At 46.2% G+C, this 23,279-nt stretch overlaps 1 protein-coding gene across 1 annotated transcript; it reads right to left on the minus strand.

The window, feature by feature from the left end:
* Window positions 1-16,125: 16,125 nt before the first annotated feature.
* LOC115643624 (olfactory receptor 52K2-like) lies at window positions 16,126-22,545 on the minus strand. The gene is made up of 3 exons (XM_030547626.1): window positions 21,595-22,545; window positions 17,932-18,059; window positions 16,126-16,183 (listed from the first exon to the last, which is right to left on the minus strand). Exons 1-3 carry the CDS (start codon window positions 22,543-22,545, stop codon window positions 16,126-16,128), a joined length of 1,137 nt encoding a protein of 378 aa, XP_030403486.1.
* Between the last annotated feature and the right edge of the window lie 734 nt (window positions 22,546-23,279).

Raw genomic sequence — 23,279 nt, forward strand, 5'->3', positions numbered from 1 at the left:
TGAATCCAATTGTGTACAGCATGAAGAGCAAACACCTTCGTGCGAGGATAATTAGGGTGTTCATCAAGTGAAAGGTCAGTTCATCATCCAGCTCCAGCACTGACAACAAGGGAGACGAAAAATACAAGCCACCTATTCTATCATGGACGCTTAAATCAAAAATGACATGAGCTACTGATCTCTAATATGTAGAGACAGGTTCAGACGGAGTCTAAGGCCTGGAGCAACTGGAGAGCAGCTGGTGAGGGATGACAATGCACTCGGGGAAGGAGACCAAGGCAGGCAGCAGAGTTTAAAAAGTGACTTTGTGGAGAGCCAGGGGACAGGTGGGATGTTGGCACCTAAAGAGCCACATCAGTGGCTGCCCCAACCTCAGAATTCCTCTTGCTACAGACAATAAAGAGAAGGGATGTGGATGTTGTTTCCCATTACACCTGGCCTGTCACTGTCCTGTCTGTGATTCAACATTCACAGGCTATGAAAAAAGCTGCAGAGCTGTTCTTCTGGTGCAATCCTGGCCCTTCCTGAGCTCTCTGGGTGCTGTGTGATCCATGGGGGCTGCATCAGCTGAGGACAGGGGCTATTCGAGGGACACGGACACCCACCCTTCCCCCACACCCTCAGCCAGTGTTTCTGACTGAGCCATGTCAGACACATTATTAACACAGGAGCCCCAGAAGAAGCCATTCAGGCAACCTCTCTACCCCCATTCATGGCTCTGCACACAACACACCTCTGAGCCCGCTCCCCACCGAGGGAGAGCAGAGCTGCATGCGTGAGTGAGGATATGATACACAGGAGTCCTGGGAAGAGACTCAGGCTCAGGTTCCCTCCTCCCCGCCTCCATTTGTGCTGCCCCAGCAATGAAAAGGGGTGGAAATAGTCCTCCTCTCCCCAACAGAGGCACAACCAGCTCCAATCCCAGCCCAGCCCATTCACTGCAGGGTGACCACCCTTTCAAAATCAAAAGAAGGATAGAGGCAGGAGCCCCGCCCCCTGTGTGACACTGCCCCACCCCTCTTCTTCCCTTGTGAGGCCCCACCCTCTGCTCCCCTTCTTCCACCAAGGCTCCACCCTCTCTCCAGGCCAGAAGCTATAGGTGGGCCATGGTGAAATGTGTCTGGGGAGCTAGAACCACTGTGAGGACCACCAGATCCTCCAGCTGTCCTTGACAGGAGGCTGAGGGGCCCAAGAGAAGCCCTCTACTTGTGTCCCTGGCCCCCAGGATGCACCCCGGGGTTGTTGGAGAGTTTGGGGCTCCTCACAACAGCCTGAGGTCCTGGGGTTATTCTTCCCATGGCCCGGCTGGTGGCCTGGCTTGGGGGAAGAGCCTCCAAGGAAGTGGAGGAGTATGGGCAAGGGCTTAGTGGGAACAAATGGGACAGGGGGTGGGGACTCTTGGAAAAGGAGCAGGGGTTGTGGCAAGGCTGCTCCAATGTTCACCCCGAAAAGGAATTTGGTGGGGGGCTCTTGAGTAAAGGAGGAGGATGGGGACAAAGGGTAGGAGACCTTGTGTTTTAGAGAAGACTGAATTAATGTGAACCCTCAAATTGGGCTTTTGTATTAAATATCCCAGGCTGAGAGTGTGTCTTGAATGGACCTTAGAGGGAAGGGCATGGTGCATGAAGGGCTACCGCAGTCCACAAGGGGGCAGTCTGGGGTGGCCCCATCCACAGGGAGTTAGCGAGAGTGAGCTGTGAACTTGAAAACTGTTACCACTGGGCAGAGTTTAGCTCAGCCCCTAGGCTGCTCTAGACCTCACTGAGACAGGGGGAGAACAGGCCAGTGAATCAAACCACTGTAACTGGCTCTTTGCCATCCCTGCTCTCTACATGGTAGCAGGGATCTCTGTTGATGCAGCAGAGAATCCACCCGTACTTCTCACCACTCAGATGGCTGTAAGTCTGGCCCTGTCACCTGGGCACTGCTCTGTCATTCAGGAGAGCCGGGTTTGATTCCATTGCCAGATGTAACCATGGGCAAGCCATTGGCTGTATCTGAGCCTCTGCACAGGTGGATAATAGCCCTGCCCTGCCTCACAGAAGTGGCGGGAGGATAAATACATACAAGGTACAGTGAGGGGTAGGTAGTAGAATTCTGAGGGGAGTGTTGGAGTGTCACAAGGGTACCGAGCCTTTCAGCACAGTCACCAGACTGGTGTTTGCAGCCATTGAGGCTGAATTGGTCCAACTTCCAAATAATGGAGCAACATCTGCAGGGGTCTCACCTTAGACTGTCTGATGGGAGAAAGCAGTCTGAGGGCAAAAGTCAGCTCCACACCTTGGCCCTGTAACATGGACACGGCTGAGCACTATGGTGACTGGGCCCAGGCTCACACAGGTTTCCACACAGGCTTCTTCCTCAAGAAAGGGGCAAACAGATGGGAAGATGCTCTCAGAGACACAGGGAAATGAGGCTGTGTCCAAAGGAGGGACATATTCATGGGTGGGCCCAAATCAAGCAGAGCCCCCCCAATCCAGTGGCTGCAAATCCTGACCGCAGATCAGTGTCCAGATGTCCAGCCATGTCTCTCTCTTGCCAGTCCCATGCGATGATGCCCTGCCCAAATGGGATGTGCCTCGTGGGTGCCTGTCAGGCCCAATAGCAGATTAACAACTGGGTCTGGGCCAATGGGGCCACCCCAATCTGCTCCACCTGCCCAGTGCTCCTGCAGAGAAGCAGCGTCCGAGCAGGGGGTCTTTCCCTACTCCCCCCGCCCAGCGCTCCTTCTGGGGAGTGGGTCAGGGTACAGAAAGGGGGCAGCGGGACAAGACCCAGCACCTGACCCACTCACAGGCAGGAATGCCAGGCAGGGGACGCGGGGCAATTCCCCTCCCTGGACCCCACTAACCTGCAGGAGCACTGGGTGAGGCAAGCCCCCGTAACCCAAACCCACTGTCTGGTGGGAGTAGGGACTGCGGTAGGGGTGAGGAGGAAGCCTCAGTTGACCTGGCCCAGTCAGGGCCCCACAAATCCTAATCTGCCTCTGTGGGGGGAGGCAGCCCTCCCACCCCCCTTCATTGCCTGCCCACCTGAATGCTAGGTCCAGCCAGTTTTCCTGTTTAGCTGCACCACTGGAGACCCTTGGCTTCCCAAAAGAATGTAAGTTGGGCCAGTTCTGTTCCTTTGTCTCTAGAGCAAAGCCCAAATAACTTAGCCTGTAGTGATATGTGAGATAGATGAGTATAGATGTGTGACAGCTGCCTGGTATTTTAAAATCATTTTCTCTAATGCTTTGTGCTGTTTGTTAATAAAGATACTATGTTTAAGCATGCTGCGTGTGACTGTATCGTTCTGGTCACAAGCACCCGAAGGGAAGAGACGGAGGTGTCCAGTCAGACCTGCTCGGTGATAAGCATTTAGCATAGATAGGGCGTCGTTCCCAGTTGAAACAATGGGACAATTAAGAATATAAGAACATAAGAATGGCAATACTGTTAGACCAAAGGTCCCGTGACGGTGCACCCCATAAGGATCTATGGAAATATGCTTATGAATGTATATACGACATAACTGGAATATGTTTTATGCTACATATGCCATGTATCCTATCTCTGTAAAGGTTATGATCTACTGAATCTATCCACTCTATTTGTATGCATGTGTCATTGTTGTATTCGAAGTTATGAATATTGCCTGTGTACTTGCTTGATTTCTAAATTACCTTAATAAAACATTTGGTCAGCTTCCTGAGAATGGAATGTGTAAATTAAGTGCTCAATCAAGAAACACTTAAGGACAATTAATCTTCGAAGGCTCCGATCCACATAAGAAGTCTACCTGAAGATGTTCAGGGTAGCATGTAAACAATGACTTCTCCCTGTAAAAACTGAGTCATGCATTTTGTTCTATTTGTGAATGCAGGTTTTTGTACATAATTCTACATTTGTAAGTTCAGCAGCTCCCATTGGCCTGAAGCAGTGATCCGCGGCCAGCGGGAGCCACGATCGGCCGTACCTGTGGACAGGGCAAGTAAACAACCGGCCCAGCCCACCAGGGGCTTTCCCTACACAAGTGGCATCCCAAGTTTGGGAAACACTGTTTTAGAGGAAAAGGAACTCAGACTCCCCAGTATAACAATGAAGAAGGATAAAGAATCAATGTCTAATGTGGAACCAGTAGAATCCAGTAGTTATGACTCTCCAATAACCATGGTAACAACCGTAAAACCTTAGAAGCAATTGCAAAAATTGTAGGGCCCATGAAAAAGGGAGATCCAGTGACTGCCAACCCTGCACACTTGGAAACGATAGTGAAACTCTTCCAGATAGATAAAGAGAATTTAGTTAAACTTTTACCGTTAACTGTAAACAAAGCCTTATGGAATATGTTGCTACCAGAATTTTTAAAAGGAGAAAAATCATTCAGAGACACTGCTGCTGTTAGAAAAAAATATGCATCCAGGCCAGGCAGGACTTACTTTGGTAGCTAACATGAAGCAACGGGAAGGCAAATCACCACATTAATTTCATAACAGACTTTCTGCAGCCCGGATATCTAAGAAAATATCTGGAAAGGAAACAGAATCACAATATATTAATTTGCTCGTTAACCATTCTTTACCAGCAGCTTGGGGTAAAGGAATAGTGCATGTGAACCCTGGGAGCACTTTTGCAAAAGTGCTAGACTTATTGTCTAAAGCCTATAGCTATATTCAAACTCAAACCAAAAGAACTCATCCTCCTATAGCAGTTGTTCAAGGAGCTTCAGGTAAATCAGTAATTAAAGTAAAAGGCTCACAAAGTGTTAGACAAGAACAATCACCTGATCCAAAAGGGTTGGATAATAATATTAAGATCAACTCAAACCCAAGGGGGGCCATACCACCACATCCCCAAATTGAAAAGCCCAGATACTATAACCCTAGAAACATGAATGAAGGGACACGTTTCATACCATCTTCACCAACTACAAGCAGGAAACAATTCATGTCTGATATGAACTGTTACTGCTCTCACTGGAGAAGCCTGATCTGTTGACCTCCTACTCCTGTAATGGAAATGATTATTAAAGAACTCCGTCACATGGGGGAAACATTAGATTCTCACAAGTGGGAAACACAAGAAATACAGCAGCAAATTCATTCCATAATATTAAACAACCAACACACCCCAACTCAACCCATTCCAGTAGCAACTGAACTGGGATCCTGGATTTCAAATCTGCACATGGAGTGTGAGAATCAGGAAGTGAAGAAAAATGTAGACTCAGAGGAACAGAATGCCAAATGCCAAAAGGACCCCTGCCTCTTTAAGAAGAGATGTAAGTGAGGGACCCACCGTATCCGCAATGGTGAGGGGCCTCCTTTTTCTGTTTATTATTAATTCTGGCACCTCAATCTGAATAATTAATGATCAAAATTTAAAATCATCCCCTTTAGCATCAGGATGATCCAGAGTGTTAGCAGCATTTGCAAGTAACCAAATCACAGCTGTGTTATCAAACCCAGTAGTGATAAAAATAGGGAACATGAAACAAAAATGTATTTGCACCAGCAAATTTAAACAAACCCTGCAATTTATTGGAATACATTTTCTGAGGAAACATGGAGGCATTATAGATTTAACCAGTCACTTGCTCTGCATAACTATAGTACAAGCACTAAACAATCAATCTGTTGTCATTTCCATTTGTAACATTGTTTCAACTGTAACAAAACCGGAAATGTATACCCTAGAAAATATTGCAGAAGGGAAAACGGATGTGCAGGCACTGCTAACTAAGCATGTTGATGCTTTTGCTAAACATAAGCATACATTTGGAAAGATGAATACGACTGTTAAAATTTCAGGAGAAGATTTTCACCCACAGTTCAACTATCTTCCATGGAAAAATGAAATGAATTCTGTCTAGTTTTCCAGACCATCTGCTTTTTTCAGTATGTAGATAACATTTGTTTATATACAGAGAGTCAGGAGGAACATCTGGAGTGCCTGGATGAACTTCCACAAATCATTAAGGAAGCAAGACTAAAGTGTTACCCAGCAAAGGTGCAACTAATAGACCCCAAAGTGTATTTTTTAGGCATCACATTGTCTCAAGGAAGTCTGACACCTGCCCAACAGAAGATGAATGCAATTTGGGAATTGGCTGTGCCCACTAACATAAATTCTTTACCTTCTTTTTTAGGCTTAGCAGGAGACCATTGGGAATTTGTCCCTAACTTTGATCACATTGGACGTCCACGCTACAATCTCTTGAAAAATGAAGTTGCCTGTGTTACTGCTTGCTTTAATTTGATGAATGCTGTTGTCAGAGGTGTGTTGTCAGATGCTACTGGAGTGGTGCTCTGCTCTGCTCTCTCCTTGTTGGTATCACTCGGCTGTGTGCGTGTGTTCCCTCTGTTTGCTGCCCCAGCTCTGCGCAGATAGCTGACACAGCAGACCCGAAGAGAACCCCCAATGACCACAGAGTCTAGTAAGGTACGAAGGCACGTCGGCCAGGTTTATTGCGCTCGGACACACTTGCAGGGTCCCCGTAGAGTACTTAGTCTACCGGGCATACTGCGACAGAGTGCCTCTTGACAATGGACTCGGCTCAGTCAGTGGTGGGACTTTCCACTGCCCCCTAGGCCGGACAAAGACATCGCCCCAGGGATACATTTTTATACACAGGTACAAACAAGTTACACATCACTCCTGATGTATTGAGGTACAACCCTTCTACGTAGCAAGGTACAACCCCTCTACGTAGTAAGGTGCCGCCTCTCACCTTGTACATGTTGGCTCGATCAAAACAACTCTATCCATCATATTACCCTTTTGCCCCTGTCATTGGGATGGGTCAGTCTGTTCCTTGTTATCTGTGTGGAATGTGCAAGTATGTGAATGCTCTGATCTCTAGTGTTCAGTACCTTTTAGGTACGTATCTTCTTGCAGCACCAGCCCTTTTCTTGCCAGCTTCTGTGAGCAGGGCCTGCCTCTGGCTCACAGCTTCACTTTGCTTTATGTTAGCAAAGTTTTGGCCATTATTTTAGTTCAGGCCTCAGGCCTCATACTGGGCCTTTATTAGGACCTTCACTTACTACATTCCCCCACTTTTTGTCTTTTTATGGGGAGGATGTTTACCCATCGTCATGGAAAAGCATAATGCATAGACTAAAGATAACCCAGTGGGCTAAACACTGTTATGTGATTACCTTATTTTACCATCCATACACTCATGCCCCATCTGTCTGTTTAGTCTGCACATTCCCTCATACGACTGAGAGACAGATTTTATTATCCAATTATTTTTTAGTCCCTTATGGTGGGCCTGGGAATGTTAGGCCCGGGACCATGACTGAGGAATGTAATATTATGATTGATCCTTAGAGGCACTTCCAAATAATTAATATATATGAATTATATGGATATAGCATATATTTGTAGTGTGTATGGGCATATATGTATAGTATGTATGTGTACATATGACAACAACTTATATCCAAGTGTAACCATGTTTTTCCAGGCTGCTGGTTTACTCTGGCCCTTTTACTTTGGTGACACGGATAGAAACACGCTTCCATTAGGGCAATTCCAGTTATCACCTGTCTCATCATTAGCAGTAGGCTAAATGTTTTAACACACTGGGTCGGGATTGTGATCGTGTGTCCCACAGTGCTATGTATATGAGAAGTAAAACAGAAATTTGGAGTAGTGACACTACCACTGAGGCCTTTATATGTAAATATATTGTAATTAGTTACTACACAGTACTGTCCATTCATATTATAGGTTATCCTTAAGGCTGGTTGTTAGCATCTGGTCAGCTTTACTGGGCAGGAAACAGAAGTGGGTAGCTTCTGTGTTCCATTAGTTGAACTGCTCTGTGATACACCAGTAGTTGATGTAGATCCAGTTGTTTTTTATGGATGCTGTCTTCCAGATAACCTACTGAATGGACAGTAACCAATTTATCAAATATTGCTGTGTTAGGATTTAATATTGGTACCCAGATACTGAACAAGATTGTTTTGACTAACATGTACCTCAGTTAGGATGCAGTGTCTCTGACTCAAATTATGACTGGTACTAACAGGCAATTTGTTTACCCAATTTGTAGTTACTATGTAACTTAATTTCTTTACCAATTTGGTTTTTTTTTTCCTTGCCTTCATGGTGTTTGCTGCCATTCGTTTGTTGATTTTTACCTGTGGGTTGGTTAAACAGTTTAGCAATGTTATACACATTGTAGATGTTGTACAGCAATAATACAATACAACAATAATACAGCAGTACAATGATAGTACAGTAGTACAGCAACAATTCAGTTATTTTTACACAGTAATTAAGTTAAAATTAAATGACAGGTTTTCTGATCCAGCTAGTGGTTTTTGTTTGATTGTTAACTTAATTGTCCATATATGGTAGATAGAAGTGTATTTGAACAGTGTCTTGTTTATAAAACATTTTTCTTTTTTTGATGCATGGAGGTTTCTTCACTGTATACAGTTATTATCTGGTGTCTTCAGGGTGTGATATTTTCTGGCATCTTTGGTCTGTGGGATGCAACTTAAACAACTTTTGTTAGTTAACATAGTAAAGTTTTTTTTGTTTTTTGTTTTTTTGTTTTGTTTGTTTGTTTGTTTTCAGTAACCCAAACTTAATACACAGTTTCAACTTAGTTTGTTTACAGTGTAATAAGAACAATGTAATAGGGACCGAGCCTTTTATAACTCAAGTTATACTTTTGCAGTTGTTGTATAGACATTTATTTTCATTTGGGGTGCATTACTAATATTTAACACTAAATGTAATGCTTAACAGCTAAAATAAATGCTCACAATCTTTCATGAGAAGGGGTACTGCTTTCCCTTCCTGAACACTTTGTTTTTAGTAACATAACTTCAACAAGCTTTTTAGAGTTAGAGTTAATTCACTTGTGATACCAATTTTACTTTTGTTAACTGTTTAGAAGCACAAACCTTAACAACCATTGCTCCCCATGAACATAACAAAACAAAAGAAAAGCATATAAAATTAAACCAACTACAACATTAAGCCAAAATAAATTTTAAATACAGATACATGCAAATACTTTGAGGGTATTTGAGGGTATACTTTCAAAATGCTTTGCTATGTTTGGGAGCCAAAGGTGGAAACCTGTTAAAAACATGGAAACCTGTTGAAATTGTTTGGTTAGCTTCATGCATAAATTGTTATTTTAAAACATTTTGGTTATGACAGTCTTATAACTATATTTAATAGTGCAAACAAATTTATAAAAAGCCCGAACAAGTATCCCCCACTCGTACTGTGAGCACATAGCTGTGGTGAAACTGGCCTGCGCTGACATCCGCATCAGCAGTTACTACAGCCTCTCTGTGGCATTATTGGTGACTGGTCTGGATGGTTTTTTTATGACTGTGTCCTATATCCAAATCCTCAGGGCTATCTTCAGGCTCCCCACAAAGGATGCCCGGCTTAAGGCCTTTGGGACCTGCATCTCCCATCTTTGTGCCATCTTAATTTTTTACACCCCAAAATTCTTCTCCTCCCTCACACACCGTTTTGGCCACAATGTTCCCCTGCATTTCTTCATTCTCAGTGCCAATGTGTACCTTCTGGTGCCCCCATTGCTACATCCCTTCATCTATGGGTTGAGGACCAAAGAGATCCGTGACAGGCTGCTCCAGCTCTTCACTCATAAAGGGGTGTAAATGTTTCTCCTGGTGCTCTGGCACGTAGAATGAGCTCTGTGCAGAGCTGACTGGGGACTTGGCTCTGAACCCTCTTTACTGAATTACTGATTGGGCAGCTAAAGACACATTAAACCCTTTCCTGACCTTACTGTGCTGAGTCAGTTTGACAATCTGGGGAATCGGTCTATGTACAACTCACTGGATTTCCACCTTTCTAGTTGCTGGTAAATGGACCCCTGAAACTCTTCCTTTTCTGCCAAGACTCCACCTCTGCCATGCCTCTTCCCCATTAGGCACCACCCCTGTTATTTGATCATCTTTTCTCCTCCCCTTGAAATCATTGGATCATTTCGACCTCCCTCCCCCACTCTCTGCTGGAATGTACCTATTTCAGATTTTTTTAGGGTAGTGACTTTAACCGTGATTGACTTATGCTCTTGAAAATTCTAGTTTATTGGCAGATGAATTAGCAAATAGCTGATAAGAACATTGTATCTTATTCCTGTATGAAGGAAAGAAAATTAAATAAGTATTAGACCCACTCATCTCTAAAAACAATATTGTCTTACATCTTGTAGCAAGTCACATAAGGGACTCTGGTTAGGGTTAAAGTTTTAATATATATATTTACTTTGTTACTAACTCTGTAGAGAGAGAGACCCCATCAGGACTCCTGGGTTCTATCTCAGCAGCGAGAGAGGAGTGGGGTCTAGTGGGTTACTGTGGGGGCAGATTAATATGGGGTTTTGTCACATTATTGAATTGAACTGGGACCATATAGAACATGGTTGCAACCAAAGTCCTGTAGTGGCACCAACTCTTGTATAAAAGGGGTTAAATGAGGTGTCTAAGACAAGGTTATGGTTTGCTGGTTATGATTATGCTGTCTAGATGCATGTATCAATTTTGTAGTCAAAGTTATTAATATTGGCTCTATACTGTCTGTATTTCAAACTTATGCTCTGCTTCTGGGAAATATCCCAGACAAGTTGGTGTTAGCTCTGCCTGGCCTGCTTGATGGCTCATTAAAGACCATCAGCTATACAATTGACCCCTTGAGAGACTGCAGATAGGCCTTGTAACTCAGCAAAGTATGCAGGAACTTGCCCATGTGACTCCAGACTCCATTTTGCTGTAATTTTCCACAGTAAGAACAAAGAGGTGTTCTTACACCTGGAAAAAATTATAAATGGCTGATGCCTCATCTCCATCTAGTCTTCAGTCCTGCTTCTTACCTCTGGAGGGACTTCACTACAAATGAAAGCTCTACAGAAAGGACTGAATGACCTATTCCAGCTGTGGATGGACTCCAGATACTTGATTTGAACCTGCAGTTTACTCCCTCACTGCTACAAGCCTGAACTAAGAACTTTGCCATTACTGTATGTAATTGATTCCATTTAACCAATTCTAGCTCTCATCTATGTCTTTTTCCTCATGAAAAAACCTTTAGATTTTAGATTCCAAAGGATTGGCAACAGCGTGATTTGTGGGTAAGATCTGATTTGTATATTGGTCTGCATCTGGGGCTTGGTCCTTTGGGATCAGGAGGACCTTTCCTCTTTTACTGGGGTATTGGTTTTTATAACCATTTGTCCCCATAATGAGTGGCACTGGTGGTGATACTGGGAAACTAGAGTGTCTAAGGGAATTGCTTGTGTGACTTGTGGTTAGCTAGTGGGGTGAAATCAAAGTCCTCATGGTCTGGCTGGTTTGGTTTGCCTTAGAGGTGGAAAAACCCCAGCTTTGAGTTGTGACTGCCCTGTTTTAAGCAATTTGTCCTGAACTGGCACTCTTAGTTGGGTCCCCCCAGAACCAGCATCGTTACAGTTCTATATAAAAACTCCAGAAGGACCATACTTGGTAAGATCAATGGTCCATCTAGCCCAGTATCCTATTTTTGGACGTGACATTCTGTACCATGGGGGAGCATACTGTAACCCCCATATTCTTCATTTTCATATAATCATGATCTCATGCATAAAAGCATGCCTTGTAAGCTATCAGGGGAAAGGTTACGATCTACTGAGAGTCAGTTCTCTGTCCATATATGTGTGTCATATATGAAGTCATGATAACTGTGTTGTATGGTGGTCACTAAAACATGCTGTACGTTGAGGAATCATCCAGATATTAGCTTCCCAGAGGCAACAGCAAGGAAAGTAACCAGTGTTCAGGCAGGGTGTCAATAAGCCCATCAACAGCCATTGTCCAGCAAGGGAGTTATAATGCAAGGACTCACCTGCATGAGGCCACACCAGAATAATTGCTCAGCCTTGACTGGATAGACTCAGCAGTGCCCCCACAGACATGCCTGGAATTGTGTTCTACAAGCAAATGGACTAAGAGTATAAAACAGGCAGAGTGGACATGTACTAGGCCCTTCTCCAGCCCCCAACTATGCTGCAAGCAACTAGGACATTGAGAAGAAACAAGACTCCAGCAGGGAGATTGGCGCAGGTTTAAGGAACAAACCTGTGTATTAAGGACTGCAATATCCAGTAGGGGAGAAAAACTGCTTCATCTAATTGCTGCCTAGTCTAATAGGGTTGAGAGGTTAGACTGTGTGCTTATATTATATTTTCTTGTAGTAACCACTCTGACTTGTTATGCTTTGACATATAATCACTTAAGATCTATCTTTATAGTTAATACATTTGTTTGTTTATTCTACCTGAAGCAGTCTGTTTGGTCTGAAGTGTGGCAGAGGCGCCCCTTGGGATAACAAGCCTGGTACATATCTGTCATAAATATACATGGGGTAGCTGTACTGAATTTCCTCACCTGTAAGGGGTTAATCAGTTCAATTAACCCAGCTGGTACCTGTCCAGAAGGACCAATAGGGAAAGAAGATACTTTCAAGTCTGGGAGGAGGAAGGGTTGCGCTCTCTTTATTTGTTCCCTCTCTGGACAGAAAGAGGGTCCAGGCAGGAAAAACATCTCCTAGAAACATATCTGAAATGAACATCTATGATTACAAAAAGTGTAAGAAAGGCAAGGAAATGTATTAGATGATCTTTGTTTTAGCTAGTGAATATTCCCTGTGCTAAGAGGTAATTTCATTCCTGTTTTGTAACTGGAAAACAGAGTCAGAGAGGAATCCTCTGTGTTATAAATCTTTTTATTTACCCTGTAAAGTTACCTTCCATCCTGATTTTTGCAGGTGTGATTCTTTTACTTTTTTAAAAAATAAAATTCTTCTTTTAAGAACCTGACTGATTTTCAGTGTCCTAAAAACCAAGGGATTTGGTCTGTGCTCACATTATAACCAATTGGTTAGTATATTATTCTCAAGCCTCCTCAGGAAAGGGAGTGAAGGGGCTTGGGGGAATATTTTGGGACTCCAAGTACCCCTTTTTCTTGATTTTTAGTCTAAATCACTTGGTGGTGGCGCAATACCATCCACGAACATGGAAAGGATCTGTTCCTTGGGGAAGTTTTAACCTAACCTGCTAAAAATAAGCTTGGGGGTCTTTCATGGGGGTCCCCACATCTGTACCCCAGAGTTCAGGGAGATGGGGGGGCAGACAATATCGATTTATTTGTTACATTGATGAACTAATATAAGCTTGCAGCATCCGGTGGGCATAACAGGACCCTGCAAGACAGAGATTCCTAGGGTTGTGTCTGGGACTGGAGATATTGGCTAGTGTCATTCACTTGCAAGTAGCTGGGAGCAGCTTAAATGCCAGAGGCTGTGTGTGAACAGCCCAGGAGTGGGGATTATCACAGAAGAGCAGGGTAAAGCTGGCTCCCAGAGTCAAGGATTGGAGTGGCCTAGCAGATCACCAATGTAGATAATACCATAGGGTAACATCACAGGACAGTGACCAATTACAGGTGCTTCAGAGGGAATGAATCAAATAGGCAATGAACAAGTTATTAGTGTCCTATCACTGGCAAACAGAGACGAGGGACACCATGCCTGCCCATTGATTGACCTGTCCTCCATGAATTTATCTAGTTTTTATTGGAACTCTTATCATTTTGGCTTTTACAACATCCCTTGGCAAAGAATTCCACAGGTTGACTGTGAAGAAATACTTCCTTTTGTTTGTTTTAAATCTGCTTCCTAATAATTTCATTGAGTGACCCCTGGTTCTCGGGATATGTGAAGAAGTAAATAACATTTCCCTATTCACACTGGTCATGATTTTATAGACCTCTCTCAAACCCCTTAATCATCTCTTTTACAAGCTGAAAAGTCCCAGTCTTTTTTATCCATCCCAATAGGCAAGGTGTTCCACACCTTAATCATTTATGTTGCCCAAGAAAGCAACAAAATAGCTTTCACAATGCTTTACTGGTTACACTGAATGCAAAAGGCAGTTCCCTTAAAAACAATCTAAACTTTGGTTTCCACCCAGAAAGCCAAGTCAAGTATGATGACGATTATGAGATTCTTATTCATCATGAACAAATTCTACCAATCCCAAAGGATTGGGAACATCATCTCCCAGGTCAATGAATGTTTCATATATTATCCAAATACACACTTACAGCCAATTCTTATTAACTAAACTAAAATTTATTAAAAAAATAAAAGAGAGAGAGTATTGCTTAAAAGATCATTATACATTCGGTCATGAATAGAATTTTTATGCCAGTTTTATAGTAGAGATGGTGGGCTTTGTAGTTACTAGAGTTCTTTCAGAATTAGTCTATATAGTCAAAATATTCAATATCAGTGTAGTTAAGAGTGTAACTGGAGACCACAGTCTTGTGACTCAAGCTTCTCCTGATAAAACTTAAGCAGATCTGAAGGTCCAAGGAGCCCTTTACAGAGTTCCTAGGCAGTACAGCAGTCCTTGAGTGAACAATAGGCTTTTGAAGTAACCTTCTATTTCCTAAACATCACCAGTAATTAACTATCTGGATTAACATAAGGTAATTATCCATTAAGCCGTTCATAGACAGTTACCACAAACTTTAAAGAGCCATATAGACAATGATAATATTACACCCAAGTTTCATTAATTAATATTTCCTTTTGATCTCTGAATATACAGCAAACAGCACTAGACATGCACTGTTTGTTTACATTGTTAACCTCTAACAAGCCAGAGGTAAACATAGACTACTACAATCACTATCTTATTCCAGTTCTTTAATAATACAAGTCTACAGTTCAAAGTTCTAGCCTCTCTCATGTGGAACGGTGCTAATTGCCATTTACATACTTTTCTACAATGTTTCTATAAATTGAAATTAGGTCAATTACCCTGAAATTTACTCATCCCTTTCTGGCCATGTGTAACAAACCCCTTTTGCAAAGCCTGGGTCTGTTGCTTGAACAATCACGTGCCCCAAAAGAGAGAAACTGGAAACAGAGTGGGCCAAGGGGGAGCTCTGAGAAGGGTGCGCTGAAGCAATTGGAGAGTCTGGAGAAACCAGGACAAAACTAGTCTCAGGGCCTTGGCACGCAGGTCTCAACTCCCAGAGGGAGGTGCTAGAACAGCAGCTGAACCCCAAGAGTGGGCCTAGAAACTTGGAGCCAGAGCAGGGCCTGAAAGTTGCTGCGACTCAAAAGCACATTGGTTCAGGGGTGGGGGGGGGGGAAGCTCAGTCACAGCCACCTGTTGGTTGTCCAGCCATGGGAGCTTGAGCAGGGCTGTGACAGCCAGTCTGGAGAAGCTACATGGTTGCTTGTCACCTGTGACTGGAAGAGGATTGAGGCTGGATGGGGAGATGTCCACAAGATGTTCTCTACACCCAAATGTGGCTCCTCTGCCCTCTGCCCCACTACTCTGAGTACTCTGGGTCCAGGACTGATGTCTCCAAGTTCCCCTGAAAGGAATATTTCCTGAAGCAGGGAATGGTAGTTTGGGGTCATGGAGAGCATTTGTCTTCTCCCTTTGAAAGAGCCTTCCCGAATGGTAGAGGCAGAGAGTTCCTGTTCTAGTGGGTTATGTCTCATCTCTCTCTCTCCCCTCTCCCCATGCATTTGGGTCTGTGATGGGGTGTGCATGCCACACACTGGGACTGCAGAGGTTAATTCCTCTCCTTGGGTTGAGGAGGCCAAGTCCTCTGAATGCTGCTGGGCATGGTCTGGCTGAAGGCTAGATCTGGAGGCCGGGTATATACATTACCAGCCCAGTTCATTTGGGAATGATCCCCGGAGAGAATGAAGAGGTGCTGCATGCTCCTACTGAAGGACTACCAACACTTCATGATGCAGAGACCAGCCAGCCAGCAGCAATCCGCAGCCCTCAGGCTCCAGATGCCACAGAGTGAGGAGAGACTGGGGAGACCCAGAGACAACAAGCTATAGAGAAGTAGGTAGGAAGTTACACAGGGAACCTTTGCGGGGAGGTGGTTGGAGACCTGGAGACTAGCTCAGCATGTTTTGGCTGGATCCCCACTGAGCTAGTGGCTGGCAACTCTGCTACTGACAGGGCCTTGGGTTGGGACCTAGTGGAGAGGGAGGGCCCGGGTCCCCCTATCTTTGTTGCTGCTCCCCCTGGGATGACGTCCCACCTCACCAGTCCTGCTGTCTCTGGCCACTAGGCCACATAGCCCTGAAGGTTGCTGTACTGATTAGGGCTGCTGGGCCACACAGCCCTGATAAAGAGGGCAAGTGGATTGACTTTGGCTGTTAGAACACATTACTCTGAGACCCAGAGGGGTTGCGCAGACTTGCCCATGGGCCTATAATTACCTGTACAGCATTTGAAAAGGGTACAGGGTGTGCATGACCCACAACAAGGTCCATCACTCTGTTTCATCTGTAACACACCAACACACACACCTCCCTCTCTCTGCCACTTCTAAGTTGGATTACACCCTAGGTGCCAGTTACAAATGCTGAGGCGGCTGTGTGACATGATCTAAATGAACGGTGACTGTATAGATCATTGTTGCAACCGAGGTCCTATAGTTGCAACAAATCTTGTAGAAAGATGATCAAGTAAGGTGTCTATGAAAAGCTTATGATTCACTGGTTATAGTTATGTTGTTTGTATGCATGTATCATTTTTATATCTGAAGTTATAATAAAGGGATCCTTCCACATGGCAGAGGATATAAAAGGCCCTGGAAACCCCACAATTTTGTCTTTAATCCTGCTTCTGACCTCTGGAGAAACTTTGCTAGAAACGGAAGCTCTGAACAAAGGACTGAACAATCCATCCAAATCTGTTGATGTTCTCCAGAGACTTGTCTTGAGCCAACAGTTTATTCCGCCATTGCTGTAAGCCTGAACAAAGAACTTTGAAAGTGTTGTATGTATTTGATTTCAATCAACCAATTTTAACTCTCATCTATATTTCTTTCTTTTTATGAATAAACCTTTAGATTTTAGATTCTAAAGACTGGCAACAGCATGATTTTGGGGTAAGAGCTGATTTTTATATTGACTTGGGTCTGGGGCTTGATCCTTTGGGATCAGGAGAACTTTTAATTGGGGACACTGGTTTTCATAAGCATTCGTTTCTATAAGAAGTGCTACTGTTGGTGATACAAGGGAACTAGGGCATCTAAGGGAATTGCTTGTGTGACTTCTGGTTACCCAGTGGGGTGAAACTGAAGACCTCTCTGTTTGGCTGGTTTGATGTGTCTTAGTAGTGAAGGACACCCCAGCCTTGGGCAGTGACTGTCCTACTCAAAGCAATTTGTCCTGAATTGATACTCTCAGTAATGTCCTCCAAGAGCACCCCTAGTTATAGGCTGTTATTTTATTGACTTCAGTGGCAATCGCAGGGGTAGCACCATGATTCACTGCAACTGAGAGCTGATCTGGCTGGGTAAGAAGCAGTGCGCATTAATCTGGTTATTAATTCAGGTAAAATGAAGTCCCACTGAGACAAAATTCTCCTTGGAATAAGAACTGAGTGAAGACCTCAGGGGCCAGATGTGTGTTACTGCACAGAAATTGTCACCTCCTCCTCTTATATCTCTTGGGTTTTGGCTGTTAATGGGGGGGGTCTGTTACCTGACTTTTATCTGCTGGTGAACAGGAGCAGCTAACAGAGGAGTTGTCTTAAAGAGGCTTTGGTCCCTAAGCCAAATCTTACAGGATAAAAGCCTGTAGGATTCTTGCATTACTACTACATATAATAAAGCAAAATAACAAAGCAATGAATATAATTCAGGTAAGCTGGCCCACTGGGCTACACCCAGGACCAATAGTCCTCCAGGGCCTGGAACTCCTCCCTCTTCTCCTGGCATGCTCTGCAGAGGGATGGATCCCCAGGACTAGAGGCCAGATGCCTCTCCATTTCCAAAAACACCAGCTCCAAAAACCCTGTCATCACATCCCTCTGCTGGCTGCTGCCATGGATGTAGTCATGTGCAGCTTCCCCACAACCTACCAATGCCATGCCATGAGAAAGGCATGCTGCTTCCTCTGCCAGGCCTTCCAGGACCCCTGCAAGGATGTCACGAAGCCCACATTCTCCAGCAGCCTATTCTCGAAATTTGAGTAGCCCAGTTTGGTTCTCTGAAAAGAGAGAAACCGTCACAGCCACCAGATGGTGGTCCGAGAACAGGGCCAGCCAAATCGGGGGATTTGATAGCAGCCTTCAACTACCTGAAGGTGGGTTCCAAAGAGGATGGAGCTTGACTGTTCTCAATGGTGGCAGATGACAGAACAAGGAGCACAAGTCTCAAGTTGCAGTTGGGAAGGTTTAGGTTGCATATTAGGAAACACTATTTCACTAGGAGGGTGGTGAAGCACTGGAACGGGTTACCTAGGGAGGTAGTGGAATCTTCATCCTTAGAGTCTTTTTTAAGGCCCAGCTTGTCAAAGCCCTGGCTGGGATGATTTAGTTCAGGTTGGTCCTGCTTTGATCAGGGGGCTGGAGTAGTAGATGACTTTCTGAGGTCTCTTCCAACCCTCCGCTTAAGAATATAAGAAGGGCCATACTGGGTCAGATCAAAGGTTCATCTAGCCCAGTATCCTGTCTGCTGACAGTGGCTAGTGCCAGGTGCTCCAGAGAAAATGAACAGAACAGGTAATTATCAAGTGATCCATCCCCTGTGGCTCATCCCCAGCTTGTGGCAAACAGAAGCTAGGGACACCATCCCTGCCAATCTTCTATGATTCTGTGATTGATTCTATGAATGCTGGAGGAGTGGGCCTGTGCAAGATGGAAATGTGATAGTCAGAGTACAGGAATGTCCCTTCATTGGCACATGGTGGGAGGATGCCCAGGGAAGAATGGCTGATTAAGCATCTATGCACCAAGGCACCCTTCCTGTGGTTCAGGCTGTGAGACAGAACTGTGTAACTGACCTCTTGGAGGGAAGCAGTCACGCAGCTGACCTCCTGGTGATAGACAGAGGGTGACAGAGTGTAACCCCATCCAATTCCCGATTTTTTAGGACTTTGTCCATCATGTGCTTGTGAAAACTAACTCTGTGTCTTTAAGGCAGGATGTGAATCCTAAGGAATAAATGGTTGTCTGTTAAAATGTTAGTGATCCATCTGACAGAGGAGAGGAGAAAATTCCCTGGATTTGGAAGGCATAGAAAGCAGCTATGAAAGAGCTACTGGGAGAAAACACATTTCTCAGCCCAAATGGCACAGATCACAACTCTCTAGGTTGCAGTGCAGGGAGTGGGGATCACAAGGAAAACATGAGATGGGGACGGGTTTAATTTTTGCATGGGCATAACCCTGGGGCTGGGAAGCTGCTCCACAGGGAGCTAGCCAACACACAAAGTCCACTTACAACCTTACCTCGTGTAAGAGTCCAGGGCTGCGGTTTGTCCCTCTCAGGCGCGGCGAGGAGCCAGGGTGCCTCCCTACAGGCAGCAATCCGTCCAGGGCCTAGACCCCTCAGCGGGAGCTGAAGAAACAAATGGTCTTTGAACAAGGCCGAGTCCCGGCCCGTCAGCAGGAGCCGGGAAAGCATGGAGTCTCTAGGCCCGGCCCTGGAGCAGGGCGGGGCAGTAGCAGTTCACGCTCAGCTCCTTCAGCAAGGGGCTGAGCACACACAGTCTCTAGGCCCAGGCCCTTGGGCAGGGCAGGGCAATAGCAGTTCAAGCAGTGAGTCTGTAAGGCCCAAGCCCTGGCTCAGGGTGGGCAGCCAACAGGTACAGAGCTCAGACTCTCAGGCAGAGGCTGCGCAGCGGTTTAAGCCGTAGGTCTATACAGCAGGCCTCCTCAGGCCAGGGAGAGGGGGAGTCTGCCACCCTTGGGGGGGTGCCAGGGGGAACACAGGCCCCCCCACTCCACTGCGACCCAGCCCGGGGCCCTGGCAGCGGCCAAGACGTGCTGCTGTCAGTGGGGATCCTGGCAGCCACACACTGACATGGGTTCAGGGTCCCCTACAGCCAGACCGGGGTCGGCTACTCCCGGGCCACTTCCGACCTCCCCCTCTCTAGGTACCTGTCCTTCACCGGCATCGTCCAGCAGGTCCCAGACCACGGGTTCCTCAGGATACCGAGCGGAGGGAAGCTCAAGCGGCTCCTCCGGTTACCAGGCGTAGGGAAGCTCAGGCCGCTCCTCAGGATACCGGGCGGAGGGAAGCTCAAGCGGCTCCTCCGGATACCGGGCGGAGGGAAGCTCAGGCCGCTCCTCAGGATACCGGGCGGAGGGAAGCTCAGGCCGCTCCTCAGGATACCGAGCGGAGGGAAGCTCAGGCCGCTCCTCAGGATACCGAGCGGAGGGAAGCTCAGGCCGCTCCTCCGGATACCGAGCGGAGGGAAGCTCAGGCCGCTCCTCAGGATACCGAGCTGAGGGAAGCTCAGGCCGCTCCTCAGGATACCGAGCGGAGGGAAGCTCAGGCCGCTCCTCAGGATACCGGGTGTAGGGAAGCTCAGGCCGCTCCTCTGGATACCGGGCGGAGGGAAGCTCAGGCCAGCGTTCCTCTGGGTAGTGTACACGGGGCAGGCTGGGCCCAGCGGGAGCTCGGGCCCCAACGTCTGTCCTCTCTGACAGTTGATGCCCAACTGAACGCTGAGGCTGGGCTTTTATACTTCCTGTCCTGCCCCTTGACTTCCGTGGGGCGGGGACAGGTGGCGGTAGCTCCACCTATTGAGGCATCTGTGCTGGCTCGTCCCTCTCAGGCACGGCGGGGAGCCAGGGCAGCTCCCTACTCACCAGACACTGGAATACTGAGACACCAAAAATGACCTTAGACTGAGATTCCCACTGAAGGGAACACTGAGGGGAAAGGAAAATCAGTAATTAAACATGTTAATGTTCAGGGAGGATTGAATGACACAAAGGGTTTTGAACAAAGGAAACCGTCCACGGAAAATGTGGAATAATAAGAATACTTGGAAATGTCTACTTGTGCTAAAAAGATTGTGTGTTATTGTTAAATCTCATGATGCAAAATTTGTTGCTAATGCTGATAGGGAAACCCCCCCCCCCGACCCCACCTTACCCAAGGCCCCAGGCTTTTTTTCTGAAAATAAAGTAAAAGTAGGAGTTACCCCATGCTGGTTTTGATCAAAGCTATCTTGCCCCAATTGACAGGTGCCTGCCTCATCTTTAGAGTCGTTAATCTGCCCTCCTTTGACATCTGAATAGGGGCACGTTTCTATCTCCTGGCATCTTTATGTTGGTCCTTGGTTCCTCCCTAGAACATCTGGTCCGGTTATGACCATCACACTTATCTTTTAACACACATATTTCTCATTCACACATAAAACAGGATTGATTTACACAGAACATTTGACCAGGAACATCGGATTGCAATGCAGTAGAAAACAATCATTGCATTCTTTTACTTATTACAAAATGCTAATTTTAAACCTACAACAAAGCAGTGACCCTAAAGGTCTATTACTGCCTTGAAATCAACTTCAGATACAAGATTCTGACTGATGCATCTTTACCAATGGCACACGAGGTCATTCCTTTCTGGTTTCAGAAAGGGTGGCCGGCAGAATATGGTCAAATCATATCACACATAAATATACTTAATTCATGCTACAGTATGATTCTATATTGTTCATTTTAACTTATACATAATACAAAAAATTCTAGTACTACACATGGACCTTGCTCCCCAGCCGCTGACCAGTCCCATGGGCTTCAGGCTGGTTTGCCGGATCCCCGGGGTTCTCACCTCATAGATGATGGGGTTCATCATTGGAGGGAAGAGCAGGTACATGTTGGCAATGAGGATGTGAACGTGGGGAGCCACGTGGCCGAAGAGGTGGGAGAGGAAGGAGAAGAACGCAGGAGTGTAAAACACCAGCAGGACGCAGACTTGAGAGCTGCAGGTCCTGAGGGACTTGCGCCCTGCCTCCTTGGAGGGGAATCTGAAAACAGCCCGAAGAATCAGGATTAAGGAAAGGACAATGAGGATAAAACCTAACCCCGCGGTGAGAAATGCCACGACCAGGCTATGGGCACTCATAACCATTGTGTCTGCACAGGCCAGTTTCACCAGTGCCATGAACTCACAATAGGTTTGAGAAATGACATTGGTCCTGCAGTATGGGAGCCGCTGCAGCAGGAATAGATGTGGGCCCAGTAACACAGCCCCCCTCATCACAATACCCAGCCCTATCTTGGCTACAACCTGATTGGTCAGAATGGCTGAGTGTAGCAGCGGGTTACAGATAGAGACATAGCGATCGAAGGACATGGCCAGCATGAACCCAGACTCCATGGTACTAATTGAATGAATCAAATAAATCTGGGCCAGGCAAGCATTGGTGTGAATGGCCTGGTCCCTGAACCAGAAAATGCAGAGGGTTTTGGGCAGGGTGGTGGTGGATATGACCAGGTTGGCGAGCGCCAGCATGGAAAGGAAAAGGTACATGGGCTCATGGAGGCTTGGTTCAGTCTTGATAACAGCCAGGAGGAGGCTGTTCCCCAGGAGGGACAGAATGTAGACGGAGCAGAAGGGGATGGAGATCCAGACGTGTGCCGCCTCCAGCCCCGGGATGCCGAGGAGGATGAAGGTGAAGGGGTGGGTCATGGTCCAGTTTGAAGGTGCTATGGTGGATCCAGTTGGGTGCATTCAGTTCCACTGCATGGTTGCTTCCTGCCCCTGTAACTAACCATGAAAACAATCATTAACATGACAAGGTGGCATTTTCTCAGCATTACTTCTTTATCTATCCTGAGCTAATAGCACACTAAGAGTGAGTAGCAAATAACCTTTTTCTTGGTTCCTGCACTGCAGACATTCCACCTTCATTACCATGGCTTTTAGTGGTAATTAAGGGCTCTGTAGCAGTTCAAAGCTGTGATTCTTTTTCTCTACACTCTTCTCATTAGATGCACTATGAACTGTCCATGAAAAATCTGGTGGCCCAGACTGAGCCACGGCCCAGACTGCCAGGGTCACCCAACCTGAACCCTGTGGGGGCTGGGGGAGGGGTGCCTATCCCGCATCCTCAGTTTTTGAGCTACTGTGGTGGGAAGAGACGTCCCTCTGCCACAGCCCAGGTGCTGCTGTGGGGAGAGAGAATTGGGGGAGGTCCTCTCTCTCTGCCAAATCCCCAGCGCACCCTTCTGCACCCGAGACCCCTCATCCCCAGCCGCACCCCAGAACCCACATCCCCAGCCGGTGCCCTCACCCCCTGCATCCCTGCCTGAGCCCTGAGCTCTTGATCCCCAGCCTCACTGTACAGCCTGCAACCTCAGCCACAGGCCTCACACCCCTGCACCCCAACCCTCTGCCCCAGCCCTGAGCCCCCTTCCACACTCCAAACCACTTGTCCCCACCCCCTGCACATGAATTTTGTTATG

This window comes from Gopherus evgoodei, unplaced genomic scaffold, assembly GCF_007399415.2.
Source record: "Gopherus evgoodei ecotype Sinaloan lineage unplaced genomic scaffold, rGopEvg1_v1.p scaffold_65_arrow_ctg1, whole genome shotgun sequence".
Classification (NCBI taxonomy): domain Eukaryota; kingdom Metazoa; phylum Chordata; order Testudines; family Testudinidae; genus Gopherus; species Gopherus evgoodei.